Consider the following 20,388-nt stretch of genomic DNA (forward strand, 5'->3'; position numbering starts at 1 on the left):
TTCCAATAGTATTATAGAGGAGGTTTGACAGCCCTACTCTGTTGTGTACCTGAGCATGAGACGTTGCTACTGTTAGCTGTATCTGGGACGTTGTTGTGGCTGGAACTGGGAGACAGCAACACATTGAACACGGTGCATTCTTTCAAAGTCCTGCCATGTGGATGTAAATGCTTAATCATACTGGAAGTGCTTCCTCCCTTGCACAAAACATATTTGTGCAGCTAAGCCAAACTTTTAAGTGTTTGCTGTGGTCACCCATGGTCCAGGATGTAGACAGAAGCTTGTCTGCTTGTTGACATTAGGTCTGCCATCCATGTAGCAGGTGCTGGCAGATAAATGCAACTTTTATGAACTCTAAAATGTGTCACTGAAATAAAAATGTAAGGAACCGAAGCAGAATCGAAATGCATGTGTCTTTTTGATTGCATGGAAATTTGGAACGGGTTCCAATACCCTACCCTTGTTATATGACCTTATGTTACAGGCAAGTTAAAATATAACATAACTGAATTGATATTGCATTTAAAAAAAATATTAAACCGCCCTTGGTTGTCACAATCTCATGTTTTATTGCAAAAATGTCAATTTCATACAGTCACAACCACCAATTTGTGTAGACTATTATAAGATTTAAAAAAATATACTGAAATGTTTTAATTGTGTAAAAGATATGTCATCAGTTTGGAAGAAGAAAAAAGCATAAAGTTCAGCAGTATTGCTGTCTTCAAATACACCATAGTGGATTTGAACATGAATTTCAGAGCTGATAATAAAAGTTAAAGATGATTGAAAACTGTAAGCCAGTCATGGTTTGAAAGTAACATCGCTCGTACTGGAGTTATTAAATCTCTTATATTTCTTGTTCCACATATTTTGAAATCATCTCAACACAGCATAGTCTCAGTTGTCCCAGTAATAGTCTTCTAGGACTTTGGAATTAATGCAATGATGTCACTCAGTTCCATCAGGCTCTCCTGTAGCTGATCAGCTGTCTGTCTGATCGTCTGGATGAACTTCATGGTCTCTGATTTGACCTCAGGCTTGGGTTCAGCTACTGGATCTTCACCTTCAGGGTTCAGCCCTGTGGTCGAGTCAGTGTCCATCACTTCTAAACGACTGGTATCAACAGACTGCCTGTTCGCCTTTGCCTGTCGGATGTTGTGGATCTCTTTGGCATCCACGGCGATGAAGTACAGATCCACTGCTACAAAAAAAGCTGAGAATATTCCTGTTGCCACTTCTGCCACACGCACTGCCCTGGCAGTTTGGGCTACAACCCTGCCAATATTGGCCACTTGGACCAATCGGACTAGCTCTGGAATGGCCCCTAGGCCCCTCCCAATTCTTGCTCCAACCCTTGACAGATTCTCAGAAGTGGAGTTGTCACTTCCTGTGTCAAAGGAGACACTTGCCCTCAGTGTCTCCAACCCCTCAGCGATGACTTGTATAGATGTCACCAAAGACTTAATCTTCTCCTGGAACTCGATGATGATGTTCTTGATGGCTTTTCGGTCTGTAGACTGATTGACCATGTTGGTTATGTTTGATACTCCGGCTGTGGCTCCACCAGCGACAGCCACCCCAACACCGACCCCAGTGACGATCAGGGAGGCGCCCAGAGTGAAGGGAGCTAGGATGAGTCCCACTATGGAGGTGATTCCTCCAGCGGCCCCAATAACACCTCCTGCCAGACTGCCTATGGTGGTGCCCTGGTGCACACGCTCCAAGCCGTCTGCCAACGCTCTCAGGTTGTCCAGATTAGTCTGGAGTTTCTTCAAAGTTTTCTCACTCTACAAATGAATTCAGACTGATCATTTAATTTAATTAATTATGAATGAATGAACAAAAGAACAAACTAATGAACATATACATTATGCAATGTTGTCTTCTATTGCAAACCTTTTTTGTGAGGAAACTAATAATGAAGGGAGTTGCCAGGATCTCTCCAGCTAAAGGTCTAATGGATGGGTCTTGATGGAAGATGTAACAAAGCAAGGCACGGAGCTCAGGTAAGAAGCTCTCTGGGAGAGATGGGTAAACACCATCTAATATTTTGGAGGTGAGCTTGATTGTGCTCTCTGCTGTGAACTGTAAGGAAAGAATTGTTACCATTACACAGATTTTTGCATTATCAAGTGGTAAACAAAACATTAAGATGGAAGTAGAACTTACTGCAGACTGCAGCATGCACAGTTCATACAGCACACACCCCAGGGACCATATATCACTGTAATATTACACAAATATTTCAAAATTGTGTAGGCCATATATCACTCCAAAGAGGGTCAAATACATTAATATGTCAATACTGTATAGGCCATATATCTGATGCTCTCTGGCTAAAAATATTATGACATATTCCAACATGAGGTCAAATGACTGTTCATTTTGCAAAAACTGACACCAATCAAACATGACACCAATCATTCAAAATCTAAAGACTTTTTCCTGACAATTTTATGTCACGGTAAGATTCTTTTCATTCGTGTTTAGCTAGCTAATATCAACCTTTTCCTAAATAGCAATGGATGGAGGTAGGGACTTCACAAAATTCTCGTTATCATTAAACACCTACAGTGTACCCAGGGCCTGAAGAGGATGGAAGATAATGTTCAACTCTATGCTTGATAGAAATTTGTGGAAGAAAACCAATGTACTGTCACCACAAAAATACACAGTTTCATTGACATAGACATGACAATTTAATTGACCTAGATTTTATTTGCGGGGACAATCCTACTTTTTTATATGGCGTGTACCACAATGTATAACCACAATGTATCATGAGTAAATAATATTATTCATAAAAAATATTAGTTATTTATGAAACATTGATTGTATGGATTAATCAGTTGGCATTGTGATCCTCTTGAATATGGCCAAAAAATTTGGGCCGAACATACAATGATCAACCATAACATTATTACCACCTGCCTAAAAAAATTGCAGTGTGGCCCCCAAGGATCAGACTTGTTTGTCCAGCACAACCCACAGATGCTCAATTGTATTGAGATATGGGGAATTTGGAGGCCAATTTAACACCTTGAACTCGTTGTTGTGTTCTTTAAACCATTCCTGGACCAATTTTGCATTGTGGCAGGGTACATTATCCTGCTGAATGAGACCATCAGGGAATACCGTTGCCATGAAAGGGTGCACATGGTCATGGTCAACAATGCTCAGGTAGGTGGTACATGTCAAAGTAACATCCACATGAATGGCAGCTCTCCCAGCAGGACATTGCCCAAAGCATCACATTGCCTCTGCCGGCATGCCTTCATCCCATTGTGCATCCTGGTTCATGTGTTCTCCAAGTAAGCAACGCACACGCACCTGGCCATCCACGTAATGTAAAAGAAAACGTGATTTGATCAGACCAGGCCACTTTCTTCCATTGCTCCGTGGTCCAGTTCTGATGCTCACGTGCCCATTGTAGGCCCTTTCGGCAGTGGACAGGGGTCAGCATGGGCAACCTGACTGGTGTTCAGCTACTCAGCCCCATACGCAACAAACTGCGATGCATTGTATGGTCACCTTTCTATCAGTACCAGCATTAAGTTTTTCAGCAATTTCAGCTACAGTAGTTCGTCTGTTGGATCGGACCACATCAGCCACCCTTCGCTTCCCACTTGCATTCAATGAGCCTTGACTGCCCATGACCCTGTCGCCTTTTCCTTCCTTGGACCACTTTTGATTGGTACTGACCACTGCAGACCGGGAACACCCCACAAGGGCTGCAGTTTAGGAGATGCTCTGACCCAGTCGTCTAGCCATCACAATTTGGCCCTTGTCAAAGTCACTCAGACCCTTACACTTTTTTACATTTTTCTTGCTTATAACACATCAACTTTGAGGACAGCATGTTCATGTGCTCCCTAATATATCCCACCCACTGACAGGTGCCATGATAAGAAGATTATCAGTGCTATTCACTTCACGTGTCAGTGGTCATGATGTTATAAATGATTGGTACATTATCATACGGTTGCAGCTTGCTGTTGATATATCAAATTACCTTTTGGTGTTATATGTTTCACCTTTCAGAATCTCTGGACCTAAATATGCCAATGCTCCATTCTCTGAAGATCTTTCAACACTGGTAGAAAAGAAACACAACAGTTAATCGTCTAAACAGAATAAAACTCTGCTGTACTAGAATATATTTTTACAATAAATTATTATCAAAAAATACCTTACTTTTTAATGACTCTTCCAAAATTTCCCAAACAAATTGTCCCAAATCTAGTGAGGAATATATTCTGTTGTCAAAAAAGAAATGTTACTGAAAACAACATGAAACCCAACACTTTATATCACATTAAATAGTTATATGTCATGGAGCTTCGCCCCCTAGAGGGGCTTTAGCTCCTAGTGGTTTACCCTGGCCGCATCTGCGGCCATACTTGAAAACTCGTTATGCAAGATGCATCAGCCAATCAGGGCACGCCTGCCCCTATACAGGACCTGTGAGCCCAGAGAACACCCTCCCCCTTTATTCAGCAAACGCATGCTGTGTGTCTACTGATTACTCTGAGAATTTTTACGATGAAGAAGTTTTTCGCCTGGGAGAACCGGATTACTACCTCTCTGAGAGGCCTGCTATACGCATCTCCTTCAGCTCCTGGGTAAAATGTAGCCATTGCAGAGGGATCCTGGTCTGCTCCGGCTTCCGCCAGAGCTGCTATTAAGTCCTACACCCCCTTCACCATGGTCTACGGTAGGCAGACTCCCATCAGCTCGGCCATCCCTCCTCTAGAGACCGAGTTGGCCGCGCATTTCCTGCCTTCCTGGGGCTGGTTGGGGAAGACGCCTGCCTTGCCTTCCACCAAGGATCACTACACGGGATAAAGTTTACGTCCTGGGATCACTGGCCTTGGCCGCAGCGAACAACGTTGCTCTCCTTGCGTCGGCGGCCTCCCATATTTTATATCGTTCTCCTAGTTCGTCGTCACGTAACTTCGAAGAGGTAGTGGGTAATCTAAAGGCTATCCTCCACCTTAAGCAGGCCCAGACAGTCTGCACCGGACGCACAGGGGCTTCTTCCGTGGTCGATGCAGCTCCAAGTTTTTCTTCTGATTTTTCTCATCCCTTTCTCTCCCTGCCCTCCTTGGGCCGTGTCTCTTCGTCTCTGGTCCAGCTCGCCGGCGGTAAGGGCAGAGAGGGAATTCAAATGTTTCCTGACCAACGTCCCCCAACTTCATGCTCTTCCTCTCTCAGAGCATTATTGGGAGTGGTGTCATTACTGTACCATGTCAGCCATCTCCGTCCTTCGTACACAAGGCTATCAACAGCTCTTTTCGGTCGAGGACTATCGATTTACAGGCCTTCTTACCTCCTCCACATGTCTGTGAGGAGGACGAGAGGCTCCACTGCCTGTGTCCGGTACGCACTCTCATGCTTTACGTAGAGCACACCAGGTCTGTCAGACTGATTCCCCAGCTTTTTATTTGCTATTTGGATTCCCGGTTGGGTCGTCCGCTTTCTAAGCAGCATCTCCCCCACTGGCTTTGTGACTGCATCACTTTGACCTACTTTGGCGTCTGGTTCTGTTGTTCCGGAGGATCTCCGTGCTGCCTCCTCTGCCCTTTTCCACGGGTCAGAGTGGATGCCATTTGCGTGGTCGTCGCTTTCGGCATTCATATTATGTTTTTTTTGTAACCCCATGCCCCTCATCTCGTTATGTGTGGTGCATGAGTGTTTTTTGTAGTGCTTATGTGGAACGGATACGTTTCCCTTTCGCTTGAGCTCAACATCCTTTCTCCCTGGGGTGAGCTATGTGTTCACGGGCCTGCTCTGAAGAGGGATTCCATCAATAACGCATTACGATCATCCCTTTCTGACATTTTCAGCAATCGGGGATGTTTCATCTTGGGGTTTTAGGGTTCTACTGGACCCTGTGAGCCTTACTGGTGGTCCGGCAGGGAGTACATCCTTGGCTCGCTCGCTCCGCGGTGAACCACTAGGAGCTAAAGCCCCTCTAGGGGGCGGAGCTCCACGACATATAACGTTAGTTACCGGGAATATAACTCTGGTTATTGAGTGGAGTGGAGCGGAGCCCCCTAGACCTGTTGCCCTGCCGTCCCACGTGTTATGCTGAATAAACTTCGGAGGATGTTCTCTGGGCTCACGGGTCCTATATAGGGGCAGGCGTGCCCTGATTGGCTGTTGCATCTTGCATAATTAGTTTTAGGTAACTAACGTTCATTGTCATGTCTAAAGGCTGAATTCAAGATTATTTTCTTTTTTCAAAAATAAAATGTAACACAATTCCCCAGGCCATTAGTGGTTCACAAACCTCTCTTCAGAAACACCTACTGAATTAGCAATTTGTTGTTATTCAGAAATGGTTAACTGTATGGCATAAGCTATTACCGCTATACAAGGGTTAAGACCACACTGGGCGAAAACCCTAAAAATACAGATATATACAAGGCTATATTTTCCGGAATTTAGTAAAAAGACCACAAAATACAGAGTGAATAAGCTCCAACCACAACTGTCATTTACTTCATGTCATGAGAAAATCCGAAATCCTTTTTGGCACTACATAAGCTCGTATGAAATTCTGAATCATTATGTTCCCTTGACACGGTGATTACTCCTGGACATATCAGACTACCTCAAGCACGTGAACCTGCCATCCTATTCATTGAATATCTAATCCCCAAAACCCTGAAAATTTGTACATATAAAATGTTTCACATTCCCAAATTTGAAAAAAGAGACCACAAAATATGGATTTAACATGACTGTTATTGATTTCTTATCATGGCACATTTCAGAATCTGTATTTTCATATTAAGCACTCTTGTCGATATGGGCTAAAATGTCCCTAATGTACAGTAAAATCTTGAATTCGGAAGGTAAAAAAACATTCTTCTTCCACTCTATCTGGGGATAAGATATACCCAATGCATGTACGGTATGACATTAGGAAAATTTACAGCCTATGACCGGATTCGGATCATGTCATCTACTTGAAGAATCAGGTTTCCCTATAACTAATATTAAAGGAATGTATTATATTTGGAGAGTATGCTGCTAAGGAAATAGCATATGTCATGTCTTGTCCATAGCCTACATAATGATTGACTATAATTTGAACGAGGGAATAAAACATTTAATTAATTGAGATTAATAAAACAATCCACAAAAAATAACCATATGCATGCACCTGAAGTGATCTTTGAATGAAAAAAAACGGTTGACTGTGATCATTGGTTCGATATTTATTTATTTGAACAGCAAAGGAAATATCAACATTAGACTTACACTTGTAAACATAAACTATAATTGTCTGAAAACATTCAACCATCCTGACAAACTCATTCATTTCAAAACGAATTATCCATTAATATTGGGTCTATGTCTCAATTTCGTCTCCCACAGACAAATACCTCTTGTGGGAAGGTTGGCTTGGTGGTTCTTTAGTTCTCCCTCTCACTCTGGTTTGGCTGGACATGGGATCCTTTCCCTCGGTTATCACCCAGTACCTGAAATAATTAGGAATTAGTATAAATATGCTCAAAGTAACTGCTTTAACCACGTCAAACATTCAGTCAGGAGTACAACGTAACAACTCATCAAAAACATCAAGAGCTTAAGTGATAGTGTTTGCATATAAGTATAACACGTGTTTTCTAAAAACAAGAAACCTGGCAAGCCTAGTTCAGCCAGAAGGCAATAGAACGTTTTTATCATGCCTGCCCTCTCAAGATTCTTACCTAGGTCGCCCACGTGAAAGGCTGTGTCTTTAACCACAACACCACAGAGGTGACCAGGTGTCAGTATAGCAAATTGACATATAATGTTTGCCCCTATTTATCATGAGTTGAACTCAAAGATTTAAGACTTTCTCTATGCACACAAAGGCCTATTTCTCTCGAATATTGTTCACAAATCTGTCTAAATCTGTGTTAGTGAGCACTTTTCCTTTGCCGAGATAATCCATCCACCTCACAGGTGTGGCATATCATGATGCTGATTAGACAGCATGATTATTGCACATGTGTGCCATAGGCTAGCCACAATTAAAGGCCACTCTAAAATGTGCAGTTTCACTGTATTTGGGGGTCCAGGGGGGTCCGGGGGGGTCCGAAAACTAGTCAGTATCTGATGTGACCACCATTTGCCTCATGCAGTGCAACACATCTCCTTCGCATAGAGTTGATCAGGTTGTTGATTGTGGCCTGAGGAATGTTGGTCCACTCCTCTTCAATGGCTGTGCGAAGTTGCTGGATATTGGCAGGACCTGGATCATGCAGGACCTGGATCACGTCCATAACACACACCTGCACATACCCTAACCCCACCGCCAACATGGGCCACTCGATCCACAATGTTGACATCAGCAAACCACTCACCCACACGACGTCATACACGCTGTCTGCCATCTCCACTGTACAGTGAAAACACGGAATTCATCCGTAAAGAGAACACCTCTCCAAAGTGCCAGACGCCACCAAATGTGAGCATTTGCCCACTCAAGTCGGTTACGACGATGAACTGCAGTTAGGTCGAGACCCCGATGAGGACGACGAGCATGCAGATGAGCTTCCCTGAGACGGTTTCTGACAGTTTGTTTGCAGAAATCCTTTGGTTATGCAAACCGATTGTTGCAGCAGCTGTCCGGGTGGCTAGTCTCAGACGATCTTGGAGGTGAAGATGCTGGAGGTGGAGGTCCTGGGCTGGTGTGGTTACATGTGGTCTGCGGTTGTGAGGCCAGTTGGATGTACTGTCAAATTCTCTGAAATGCCTTTGGAGACGGTTTATGGTAGACAAATTAACATTAAATACACAGGCAACAGCTCTGGTGGACATTCCTGCAGTCAGCATTCCAATTGCACGCTCCCTCAAAACTTGTGAAATCTGTGGCATTGTGCTATGTGATGAAACTGCACATTTTAGAGTAGCCTTTTATTGTGGCCAGCCTAAGGCACACCTGTGCAATAATCATGCTGTCTAATCAACATCTTGATATGCCGCACCTGTGAGGTGGATGGATTATCTCGGCAAAGGAGAAGTGTTCAATAACACAGATTTAGACAGATTTGTGAACAATATTTTAGGGATATAGGCCTTTTGTGTACATAGAGAAAGTCTTAGATCTTTGAGTTCAGCTCATGATAAATGGGGGCAAAAACAAAAGTGTTGCATTTATAATTTTGTTCAGTGTAGTTAATCTAGTCTGTCAATGTAGTCTGTCATTTTATGTTGAATGTTCGTTCCAGTGTTGTTCTTGTCTGTAATTTTTTTACATACTAGATTGTTAACTATATGGCCTTATACATTTCAATGACGGCTTTTATTGTGATAATGAAAAATCTGAGTGCTGCCAGAATTGGCCTTGTTTGGCCATCGCTGCAGTAAACAGTTTCATTTTAGGCTTCTCGTAGCTACAGAAGGTTGCAGCCAGTGAAGTTTTTGTCTATTCTGAACAAATCCTCTTTTACCTCTGGCCGTTTTAACAGGTATTTAGTGAATGACATTGAGTATCAATACACGATAACTGAATTTTGGCAAGTGAAAAGACGAGAGAATGGTGTAGGCAGCAAAGTGTTTGTCTATCCTATTACATAGCAACAAAATGTTATATCCAGCATAGTTTTTGTCTGTACTGAACCTCAGGCATAATCTATGTTGTTGTTTGGTTTATTATGTGTATTCATGTGTACTGTATATTGCAGTCGGTGACTCTTGTTGAGTGTCCTTTGTTTAAGTTTTTTATGAATAAGCACATCATGAGCCTGTATAATCCAGAGTCAAATTTCTCATATGTGTACACATACCTGGCGAATAAAGCTGATTGTTACAGGAGTCAAACGTGGGACCTGTTGTTCTGCAGCCCGCGTCTCTAACCACTACACTATTTAACAAAGGGTAGTCAGCCACTGAGTCAGTCCGTCAGGGACCGACGGACTGACTCAGTAACAGATATTCCCTCTTCTAGGTCTTGCCAAAAACAGGACAGTGTATTAACATAGTCTACTCAATGTATATCTGTGCCTGTATTCAAACGTGACATAATTAACCCTATCTAAAAAGTATGCAAATTCTTACATACCAGTCACCTGGACCCACTCTCCACTGGAGCTCTCCAAGGTTTCTGACGACTTGCCTTACCGATGCCTGGGGTTGGAATGATACAAAAATATGTTACCAATGTGAATGCAAACCATCTATTTTAGGCCATTGCCTTAGCCGTTAAATATGTATAACAGAGAGTTGCAGCTTACACAGCTCCAGCGGCAGTTGCATGCTTCCATTTATTGACATGCATCTTCGATTTTATCTTGTTGATGGATTCTCTAATGTCTTTGATGGCGCCCTCCATTTCGCCTATTTTTCTACAAAATCAAATTAACCAAACATAAAAAGTTACTAAATGTAATGCAATGTTGGCTGAAAAAGGGCAACATTTTTGTAAATGTACCACAGCCTCAATAGTAGAAAGGGCTAGCCTAGCCAAGTAATACAGTACTGTAACACACTGAGCTAGATAGCATAACATCATATTTACAACTTTAACATGCCAGAGCTCAGAGGTTGATGCTAACATTGCCTAATCTTTGTGTAATAACCTACATAAAACATTTAATTTGGGCTTGGATGCATGGATTTGCAGTGAGTAGGCACTTCATTTATTTTAATGTTAGGTAGCTTTCTAACTTACTTCCAAGTGGCCTCCAGCGTAATCTTTGGTGGGCTTGGGCTCGGGATCTGCCGCAGTCACAGTGGTAAAATGTGAGTCGATGCTCAGAGCTACTGGGGCCTGAGCATTGAATGGTAGTCCTACGTCTTTGTTGGTGGTGCCTGCTTGTTGGCATCTCTCTTCGGTCAGGAGACCACTGATGACCCCTGGATCCTCATTTGGTCAAAAAATGTCTAGCCTGGCGATAACATGGAAGACCAAATGGTCCATAGTTAATAGATAATGACGCCGGTTTTCTTTTAATGAAGTGAGGAAAATGGAACTGTGGTGGTAAGACTACTATCAGCAAGATGTGTGTAATTTAAAGGAATGGATTGTGTGATTGCATCCAGGACAGCACCCTTTACAACAATTGGCACACTATGTAAATACAGAACAAGCTGTGAAAAATATAATTGGTGTTTATTAGCTTGATCACACAACAAAAATAGCATATGTATTTACCCATGCTCTGTGGGCAAACATATTCTTCAGTATTTAGGGTTCTTTGTTATTAAATGTTGCGTAATGAGTACTATGCAAACTAGCTGGCTGCACAGGCTTCATATTTAATACAATGGAACTGTAGATATTGCATGTCTGCCTGACACTAACTTTAGTAGCCTTGTTACTCTGTGATTCAGAGGCACATTTTTATCTGCAGTCTTTCTTTTATTTGTTATTGTTTGTGTTGTTCAGATGTGCCTCAATCTACTGTATTGTGTCCCAAATGTATACAAACGGTGTTTCTGCAGTCCTAACCCTTGCACTGGTTGGTGTGAAAACAATTACCTTGAATCTAATCTACAGGCTGTCGTCAGTCAATGTATAAAATTAGAGGAGAGGTCAAATCTGTCCAGAGGGTGATTTCATTTGATCTTGTATGTACCGTTACATGGATTTTGTGATTGGATGTGATCACTATGTTGAAACAAATACATTTTGGACCATTATGATTTTCTGTCTCCTGGAGCTATTTGCGCAACCTTGCATTTTTAGACTACACCGTAGTGGCTACTGCACCTTGTATGTACATTCTGCAAATGCTAATTATGTCATCTATACTGTTGGAGGAGGATATAAGCTTGAAGCTTGAAATGCATAATCAGAACAATCTGTCATGATGCTACTTTCCTAGTCTCTGTACTCATTCTCTGTCAGTATTGTGATGGTTGTTCCCTGTGGTGCCAAGTAATTAAACTTGAAATAATCAACTGTTATACCAGACTCTGAGGAGTTATTTTTTTATTTATTTTTTTATAAATCGCAAACATTTTCCATCTTCCTCCATTTGACACCCCAGATGGGACTTCAATATCTTCACGACGACGGTGTTTGCTTTTCAACACTCTCCAGCTGACTGAACTGGGCACATCATAAATAGGTAAGTGAAACCTGCTTGACAAAACTCGCAATATGTTTGTATCAGTCTGTTTAGAGGGGTGAATTGTTTGCACCGGAGCCGGGAGTGATGAAGTCTGATTTATTACATGTAAAAGTCTGATTTATTACATGTAAAAGTCTGATTTATTACATGTAAAATAACAGTTGATTGTTGATGGTACATGTTTTACTGTTGTTGCATTGAATTGATGTTATGTACTAAAAGAAAAATATAGAAAATCCTTCAATAAGAAGTTAAAGAACAAAAAAAGAGATGTAACGGACTGCTGTGATAAATACTTGATCTTTAAGAGAACTCCTGAACAGTATAGTACAACCAGTACGAGCTAGGTTCCCAAGATGGAATAACTAATTTGGCACTCCCGAGACCTCATTCACACCTAAAAGTGAGGGAGCTATTTGACCGGTTATCAACTGCCGCTGGGGGCTTAGAGTCCCCCTCTGCAGAGGTGGTTAGAGTCCCCTTGCAGGCGATTAGACAGGTGTGTGGACGCAACCTAATTGGGTCACATTACTCCCCTTGGTGGGATGCAATAGCAGTGGTTGACGAATCCCTATATGCCAAGCATAGACTGGTCCTAAAAATAAGAAACCTTATGTTGAGGATCCCCAATAAAGTTAGGTTTGGGAACAAAAAATCTCTACACTGTATACAGAAGTATGAATGGTCGACATTGAATGAGTGTTTGTGTGTGAGCGAGTGAGCAAAGAATTTTGTGTGTGCACGGTTGGAGACTGGATGTGTGTGAGAATGAGAATATGTGCTCAATAAAACGAGTGATTGGGTTGCGTTCCTTACTATCGCACCACCACACTTGTGTTCTCTATTTTTGGTATGTAATGATCTGTGTTCTGATGAATATTATAGCAAAAGGTGTATGTGAATAATTATTATAAATATAAACCATTCAGGCTTGTAATGGTAAAGCTGGACAATTAAATTACGTCACGGCTCTCTATTCTTCTTTAGCACCACCTGTTGGCTATTGGAAGGAGGTTCAGCATAGACGACAAATACATTGAATATAATAGTGTGCAATATTGAGTATGTGCTATATTTTTCTGTAAAACTTTTCTGCAAAGTCTTCTGTAATCTTCAAATAAACACCAGCGTGGCAATTGCCATACTTACACCATATGTGCTGGTTAATTCTCATGCAGGCACAAATAATTTTTTCTATGGTTTGTCGTAACATATTTAACATACTTTTTAGTTTTATGAGAAAAAAAGGATAATGTTTCTCTTTTGGGGTGTTTAAAAAAAATAAGGTAATTTCTACGATTTATCACAATTAGTCCAAGCCTGTACAGTCTTTGTCACTAGCTCTCTTGTCTAGGCCATTTAATTGAACAAAACATTTAACAGGGTAGAAGTGGTACCAGGTCCATACGCTTAACTCTCCTGGTACACGTATGACTCTACAGGTTGGAAACTTTATAGAAGCTATAACTTGCTAGAAGCTTACATCTTGCCATTATCAAATGCCCCGCGCATTAAGGTGGTAATGACAGGGTGTCGGTAGGTAACTCCATGGCAGACAAATCGACGAAGGAGGCTGCTCAGATGCCTCTTATTGCTGCTGTAACTACTAAACATGTCAATCTGTGTCCATGTTACACTGTTGACCACATCCATCACCTGCAGACCTGTGTCGCCGAGGCTGACAAACAAACCTGGGTGACATCCGGCTGTGCAGCTGGTACCGACGGGATCTTTAGACACCTGTCCAGTAAACCCGTTGCACCAGTCTCACTTCTGCCCAGTCTTTCCGAGTGGCTCATAGAGTGGCTCATAGAGTGGCTCATAGAGTGGCTCATAGAGTGGCTCATAGAGGGGCTCATAGAGTGTGCCACACGGGAAAGGGGGGAATTATAGCTAATATAGGTAAACTTTAATTTGCTCCAGGACTTCAAAAAACATGTCAAAAAATGTACGCAACATACAGAAAACAGTTGAAGTCAGATGTTTACATGCAGTTTAATTGCAAGAAAACAACCTCAGCAACATTCTCAGAATTTAAATAAGTGTAAAAGATATGTTATATACTTGTCATGTTTGTGACCTTTGACTGCTTTGTTGATTGTGTCGTTTAGTATCCAGTAAAATGTGCACCTCCAAATTGACTCAAGTTATTAGCCATGACATAATTTTCTGGAATTTACCATGCTGTTTAACGGCACAGTCAACTTAGTGTATCTAAACTTCTGAATTGTGATATAGTGAATTATAAGTGAAATAATCTGTTTCTAAACAATTGTTGGAAAACTACTTGTCCAATGCAAAGTAGATGTCCTAAAAGACTTGCCAAAGTTTAACATGAAATCTGGGAAGTGGTTGAAAAATGAGTTCACTTCAACCTACGTGCATGTAAACCTCTGATGTTACCTGTATGTGTATTTAGACATCTCAAGAGAATTCATTTTAACTAAATATAATACCTTGCAAAAGTGCTCTGTATTTTATTTGCAGACTTTGGTTTTTAGATAATTTTAATTGTATTTTGTAATTGTTGCCAAGCTTTTGGGTAATTTTAGAGTACAAGTTACTAGTTCTAAATAATATTTTGCGAAACACATTGACCTAAACTGTTAGCCGGATTTTGTCATACCAATTATCCTCAGTTGACCTCAGAGTGGATAGAGTTACCGTGCTAACTTCTCAAACCTCTATTATAGCATAGGATTCTGATTAATGTAATCAAGAGAGTAATGATAAGTTGACCAGTTGAATCATGTGTCACATTTGTGGAGTAGATTAAATACATGGAAAACCTGGGGGTCACCAATGAGAAGGGTTGAGAACCACATGACAGCCCAGTGTGGTGGCCTAGGATGGTCCAGGGGACTAGACCCACTGCAGCATGGGTTTGAATTCAGCCCACCCTGTATCATTCTGATGTCATAAAAAACATACTGAATTTTCTTTTTTTGAAGATGGAGGTTTACCTGTGGTCTCAGGTCTCTGTGAAGAAGACCCTTGTCGTGGACATGCTTAACGGCCATACAGATCTCAACAAGCCAGTCCATGATCTGGGAAGAAATACAGTTAATGACTTTGGTTTAACATGGAGTAACATAGTTTGGATGCAGTGTTATAAATGAAAATGGCTGTGTTCCAGGCTGACTAGCTGCAGAAGAACTTGTCATATTTAATAAAACACCAGGTAAAATGAACATATCAGCCTGGTTTTACATTGATGAACCAATGTAAAACCAGACAGCACAGTTGATGACTTGACATGCAACCTATTATGCAAACAACATCAGTAAAACAGTCAGCCAGGAACACAATTAATATGATATTAATCTGAAATACCTGTTCTTCTGAGAAAGGAATCCCAGTCTCCATCCTGTCTCTTATCTTCTGTGACAGATCTCCACCCTCACAATGGTCCATAACTACATAGTAACTATTACCATCTGCAAAAATGCATATCTTTCATGAAAATTATGTTTTTAAATGCAGACTATATATATTTTTTATCCGTGGAAAACAATCCAACATAATTCTCAAAATTGAAAAATGATCTACATATATTAGTTACCTTGAAAAGAGTTCTTATAACTTGCAATATGAGGGTGATTTATTTCCAATAGAGGTCCTATCTCAGAGAATATCTTTTCAGCATCAGTGGTCTGTTGAAGCAAAAAAAACAACACAATAGTACATACATAAATACTAGACTTTACAGATATTATATTTTACATATTTCTTTCTCCCTTTAAATCAAGGGGGTGTTATATTTGATACCAATTACCTTTTGACTGCACACCTTATGTATGTAATTGATGATAAGCTTACAAATCAAAAGGTGTCAAATCAAAAGGCGTCAATTGATTTGTAACAACAAATGAAATGTCACTTCATTTTAAATCACTATATAGTTTATATATAAGTATAACCTAAAGTATGGCAGAGGAACATGTTATTTACATGGAGCAGGCACACCAGTGCCAAAGTCCTAGAGGTCACACTTTAGAAAGTTCCTAATCAGGTAGAAGTAGAGTATTAGTATTAAGATGAAGCATTTAATGAACCTGAAAGCATGATTTAAACCCAAACTATGCCACTTAACATGACCCCTCTCTTTCATCTGGTCATCTTAATGTATTTTTTACTCTGATAATTCAGTTAATCTGATCTAACACAGCAATGGTTGACTGTTCACAGCTAGCTCGATCAATCAAAACACTAAATTAATGTTTTTTGGCAAAATATAAATTGCTATTGTAATTCAAAACTGTACATTGTTTTAATACCGTGGGGAGAACAAGAAATTGATACACTGACGATTTTGCATGTTTTCCTACATACAAAGCATGTAGAAAATCACACTGTATGATTTTTAAATAATTAATTTGCATTTTATAGCATGACATACATTGACCTAAAGGATTATTAGGAACACCATTATAATACAGTGTTTGACCCCCTTTCGCTTTCAGAACTGCCTTAATTTTATGTGGCATTGATTCAACAAGGTGCTGAAAGCATTCTTTAGAAATGTTGGCCCATATTGATAGGATAGCATCTTGCAGTTGATGGAGATTTGTGGGATGCACATCCAGGGCACGAAGCTCCCGTTCCACCACATCCCAAAGATGCTCTATTGGGGGTAGTCAGAGTTTTTGAGATATGAAAATGTTGATGGTGCATTGGTGATGTGCAGACTACAATGTCGCCATAAATGTTTCCTGCCAAAACGTTTCCTGCCAAAACGTTTTGTAATCGGGAAATCGAGACCTGTGAATTGTACCACTTTTTTATTACATTACGAGACTACGATGGGATCTGTTGCTTAAACTGTTTGCGAGGAACTTCTGAATATTTATCAAACATCAAACTAGTTTTCCCATGTTTCATATCAGTTCCCACTTACCTCAAGATTAATTTCTTTAATAACAAATGAGTCACCATCTTTGTCAGTAGCAATGACACCATTCTCCATCTCCTTCTGGATAGTGTATCCTTTCTTCTCAAGGACACTTTGGGTTTTTCCCATTGTTGTTTTTCACTGGAAAATGTAGTTTTTTTTAAATGATGTTATATTTCAACAGTAGGCTATAATATTTATTATAATATATAATAAAAAGGGGAGTTTTTATTGAATAACAAGTTATACAACTATAATGGAACTAGAAACATTTTGTGAAATGTGAAAATGCTATGATTTTAAATGTAGACATACATAATACTTAACATTGTTCATAAAACATAGCATTTAGCTTACCTTAACTTGCCTGACTTCAAGCAAAAAAGATCTCTTCCTGTATGAGCCTGATTGTCACACACAAAGACACCCCTGTGTTAGATAAGCACACTTGCGTCTCACTTGAGAAATGATGGATCAATATTGAAACAATGACAAACTGGATAAGGTAAACCGCCTTCATGCAAACAGAGCTTTAGAATTGTTCCACTATCCTACACAAATGTGAAAGTGAAAGCTTCACGTATGTCTGCTTGAAATAGCCAACCCACAGAGAGGCACCAATTGCAGCCACGCAGACTCTGCTAGCTGAAAATAACTCTTCTTCTAAGGATACATTTGAACAAGTGTGAGCTTTTGCCCATCTTTTAGAATTATTATATGATATCCCTATAAGAAATACACACTGCCTCCACCGTGTTTAAAGATGATGTGGTAGGCTTTGGATCATGAGCCGTTCCAAGCCCTCTTCATTCTTTTTCTTCCCATCATTCTTACAGTTTTGTCTTAGTTTCATCTGTCCAAAGAATGATTTGCTCCTTGTAGGGAACTCTCTTTTTGCTCTTGTGAAGTCTCCTTATGGTAGACTTGGTATAAATGCCTACCTCCTCGAGAGTGTTCTTCGCTTGGTTGAATGTTGTGAAGGTTTTTATTTTACCATGGAAAGGATCCAATGATCTTCTACCACGCTTGTCTTTCGTGGGCATCCAGGTATTTTTGTGTTGCAGAGCTCACCAGTCTTTCTATCTCAGAATGTACCAAACTGTTTATTGTGTTTTTTTGCAGCCTAAGGATGGCCTGTAATAGCCCACACCTGTCCAGGAAACAGCTTTTGGGTCAACTGTCCAATTATTTTTGATCCCCTAAAAAAGAGGGGTCTGACTAAACCCATCCTCCAATTTTTATGTGAATACCCTCAATTTAAAGCTGAGAAAATGCACTTTAAGCCAATATTCATTATTTAACTGGACCTTGAATATATTTTGGTAAACAGCCAAAATAACCAAACCTTTGTCAGTGTCCAAATATTTCCAGACCTAACTGTATGTATCATATTGCAACAAAACCATATTTAATAAGAATAGTTTCTCCAAAATCTGTGGTCGTTTGCAAATGTCTTGAATTAAAATGATAATATTCTCAGCTATAATGATTTTAAGCTAAAACACAACTTCCCTTGCCACCCCAAGCAGTATTGTATAGTCTTAAATGTTATTCCTCTCCCTGCCTACCTTCCTTATCCATAGAAGACTGTTGCTTACTAGACAAAATATGTAACAATATGATTTTCCCCGCCTTCCACGTCTCCTGTGTGAAACCTGTTCTCCTCAGTCCCCTGTTGCCTCCTCCTCTTCATCCTCCCACTCCTCGGATGATCAACGGGGGTCCGGCCTACACAGTGCGCAGCATCATGGACTCCAGACGGTGGGGTCGGGGATTCCAGTATGGTAGAAGTATTGAGTATTATAGATACATATGATTGTAATATACTTATGAATGGTACATGCAAAGCAGTGGCGGCTGGTGAAAGGCTGACTGTCTTCTTAGGATCTTGTAAGGTCAGAAAAAGTCTAGCCAGTAAAATATCAACACAAATCAAGTTTTTGCAGTTTAATAATAATAGAAAAAGCATAATTGAAAAAAATTATTGAGCTATGAATAACTTTTCTTTGGTTCTTGTAAGGTTACAAGTAAGGGTGAGAACAAACAGTAAAATTGTTGACCGTTTATGTTAAGCATTAGTTAAGCAGTCATGGACAAGTTAATGGAATTTTTTTAAGTAAAAAAAAAAATCTATATTACTGAATCCATCACATCTAAATGACAGTTATCAACAGACTTCCTGATCGCCTTTGGCTGTCGGATGTTGTGGATTTATTTGGCATTTATGGCGATGAAGAACACAAACTGCAAAAAGAAAATTCATGTTGCCACTTCTGCCACACGCACAGCCCTGGTGGTTTGGCCTGTAACATTGCCGATGTTGGCCACTTGGCCACTTGGACCCAACACATGCTCCAGCCCTTGACAGATTCTCAGCAGTGGAGTAGTTACTTCCTGCTTCAAAGGACCCACTCACACTCAGCGTCTCCAAACCCTCAGTGAGGTCTTTAAGAGATACCACCACAGAGTTCAGCTTCTCCTAGAACTCCTTGATGATGTTCTTGATGGCTTGTTGGTCTGTAGACTGATTGACCATGTTGGTTATGTTGGATATTCTGGCTGTGGCTCCACAAGTGACAGCCACCCCAACACCGAACCCAGTAATGATCAGGGATGTGCCCAGAATGAAGGGTGAGCCCCACTGTAGAGGTGATTCCTCCCAATAACACCTCCTGTCAGACTGCCTATGGTGGTGCCCTGGTGCACATGCTCCAAGCCGTCAGTCAGCACTCTCAGCTTGGAGTTTCTTCACAGTTTTCTCATTCTACAAACAAATTAATTCAGACTGATAATTTCGTTTTTCTGAATTATGAATTAAAAAATTATTAACAAATATCATGTAATGTTGTTGAAGGCCTTCAGCATGCACTGGGACGGTTTGCAGCTGAGTGTGAAGCGGTGGGGATGAGAATCAGTACCTCCAAATTCGAGGCCATGGTCCTCAATCGGAAAAGGGTGGCTTGCCCACTTCAGGTTGGTGGAGAGTGCCAGCCTCAAGTGGAGGAGTTTAAGTATCTAGGGGTCTTGTTCACGAGTGAGGGAAAGATGGAACGGGAGATTGACAGACGGATCGGTGCAGCTTCTGCAGTAATGCGGTCGATGTATCGGTCTGTCGTGGTGAAGAAAGAGCTGAGGCGCAAGGCGAAGCTCTCGATGTACCAGTCAATCTACGTTCCTACTCTCTCCTATGGTCATGAGCTTTGGGTCATGACCGAAAGGACAAGATACCGGATACAGGTGGCCGAAATGAGCTTTCTCCGCAGGGTGGCTGGGCGCCTTTTTTTGTGAGGAAAGTAATAATGAAGTGTTTCGCCAGGATTTCTCCAGTTGAAGGCCTAATGGATGGGTCTTGTTGGAAGGTGTCAAACAGCAGGTCGTGGAGCTCAGTGAGTAGCTCTCTGGGAGAGATGGGTAATATTT

General features: G+C 40.9%; 1 protein-coding gene and 1 long non-coding RNA gene across 4 annotated transcripts; both read right to left on the minus strand.

The window, feature by feature from the left end:
* Nucleotides 1–648: 648 nt before the first annotated feature.
* Nucleotides 649–18,593, minus strand: LOC105007132 (serine/threonine-protein kinase Nek11). 2 transcript variants are annotated; one of them, XM_034290694.1, is made up of 11 exons: nucleotides 18,567–18,593; nucleotides 17,326–17,372; nucleotides 16,975–17,109; nucleotides 15,640–15,730; nucleotides 15,411–15,514; nucleotides 15,041–15,124; nucleotides 4,198–4,259; nucleotides 4,016–4,096; nucleotides 2,173–2,227; nucleotides 1,900–2,088; nucleotides 649–1,790 (listed from the first exon to the last, which is right to left on the minus strand). In XM_034290694.1, exons 3-11 carry the CDS (start codon nucleotides 17,095–17,097, stop codon nucleotides 924–926), a joined length of 1,656 nt encoding a protein of 551 aa, XP_034146585.1. In that variant the 5' UTR covers nucleotides 17,098–17,109; nucleotides 17,326–17,372; nucleotides 18,567–18,593; the 3' UTR covers nucleotides 649–923. The 2 variants fall into 2 exon arrangements, with proteins under 2 accessions (XP_034146585.1, XP_010864250.2); XM_010865948.3 differs by lacking the exon at nucleotides 18,567–18,593 and having other exon boundaries at nucleotides 17,326–17,514.
* Nucleotides 7,227–11,203, minus strand: LOC117592799. Of its 2 annotated transcripts, XR_004575406.1 has the most exons (4): nucleotides 10,673–11,203; nucleotides 10,236–10,346; nucleotides 10,064–10,128; nucleotides 7,227–7,493 (listed from the first exon to the last, which is right to left on the minus strand). It is a non-coding gene; the product is annotated as an uncharacterized LOC117592799 (long non-coding RNA). The 2 variants fall into 2 exon arrangements; XR_004575405.1 differs by having other exon boundaries at nucleotides 10,236–11,203.
* Nucleotides 18,594–20,388: the final 1,795 nt, after the last annotated feature.

Source organism: Esox lucius, chromosome 24 (assembly GCF_011004845.1).
Source record: "Esox lucius isolate fEsoLuc1 chromosome 24, fEsoLuc1.pri, whole genome shotgun sequence".
NCBI lineage: Eukaryota > Metazoa > Chordata > Actinopteri > Esociformes > Esocidae > Esox > Esox lucius.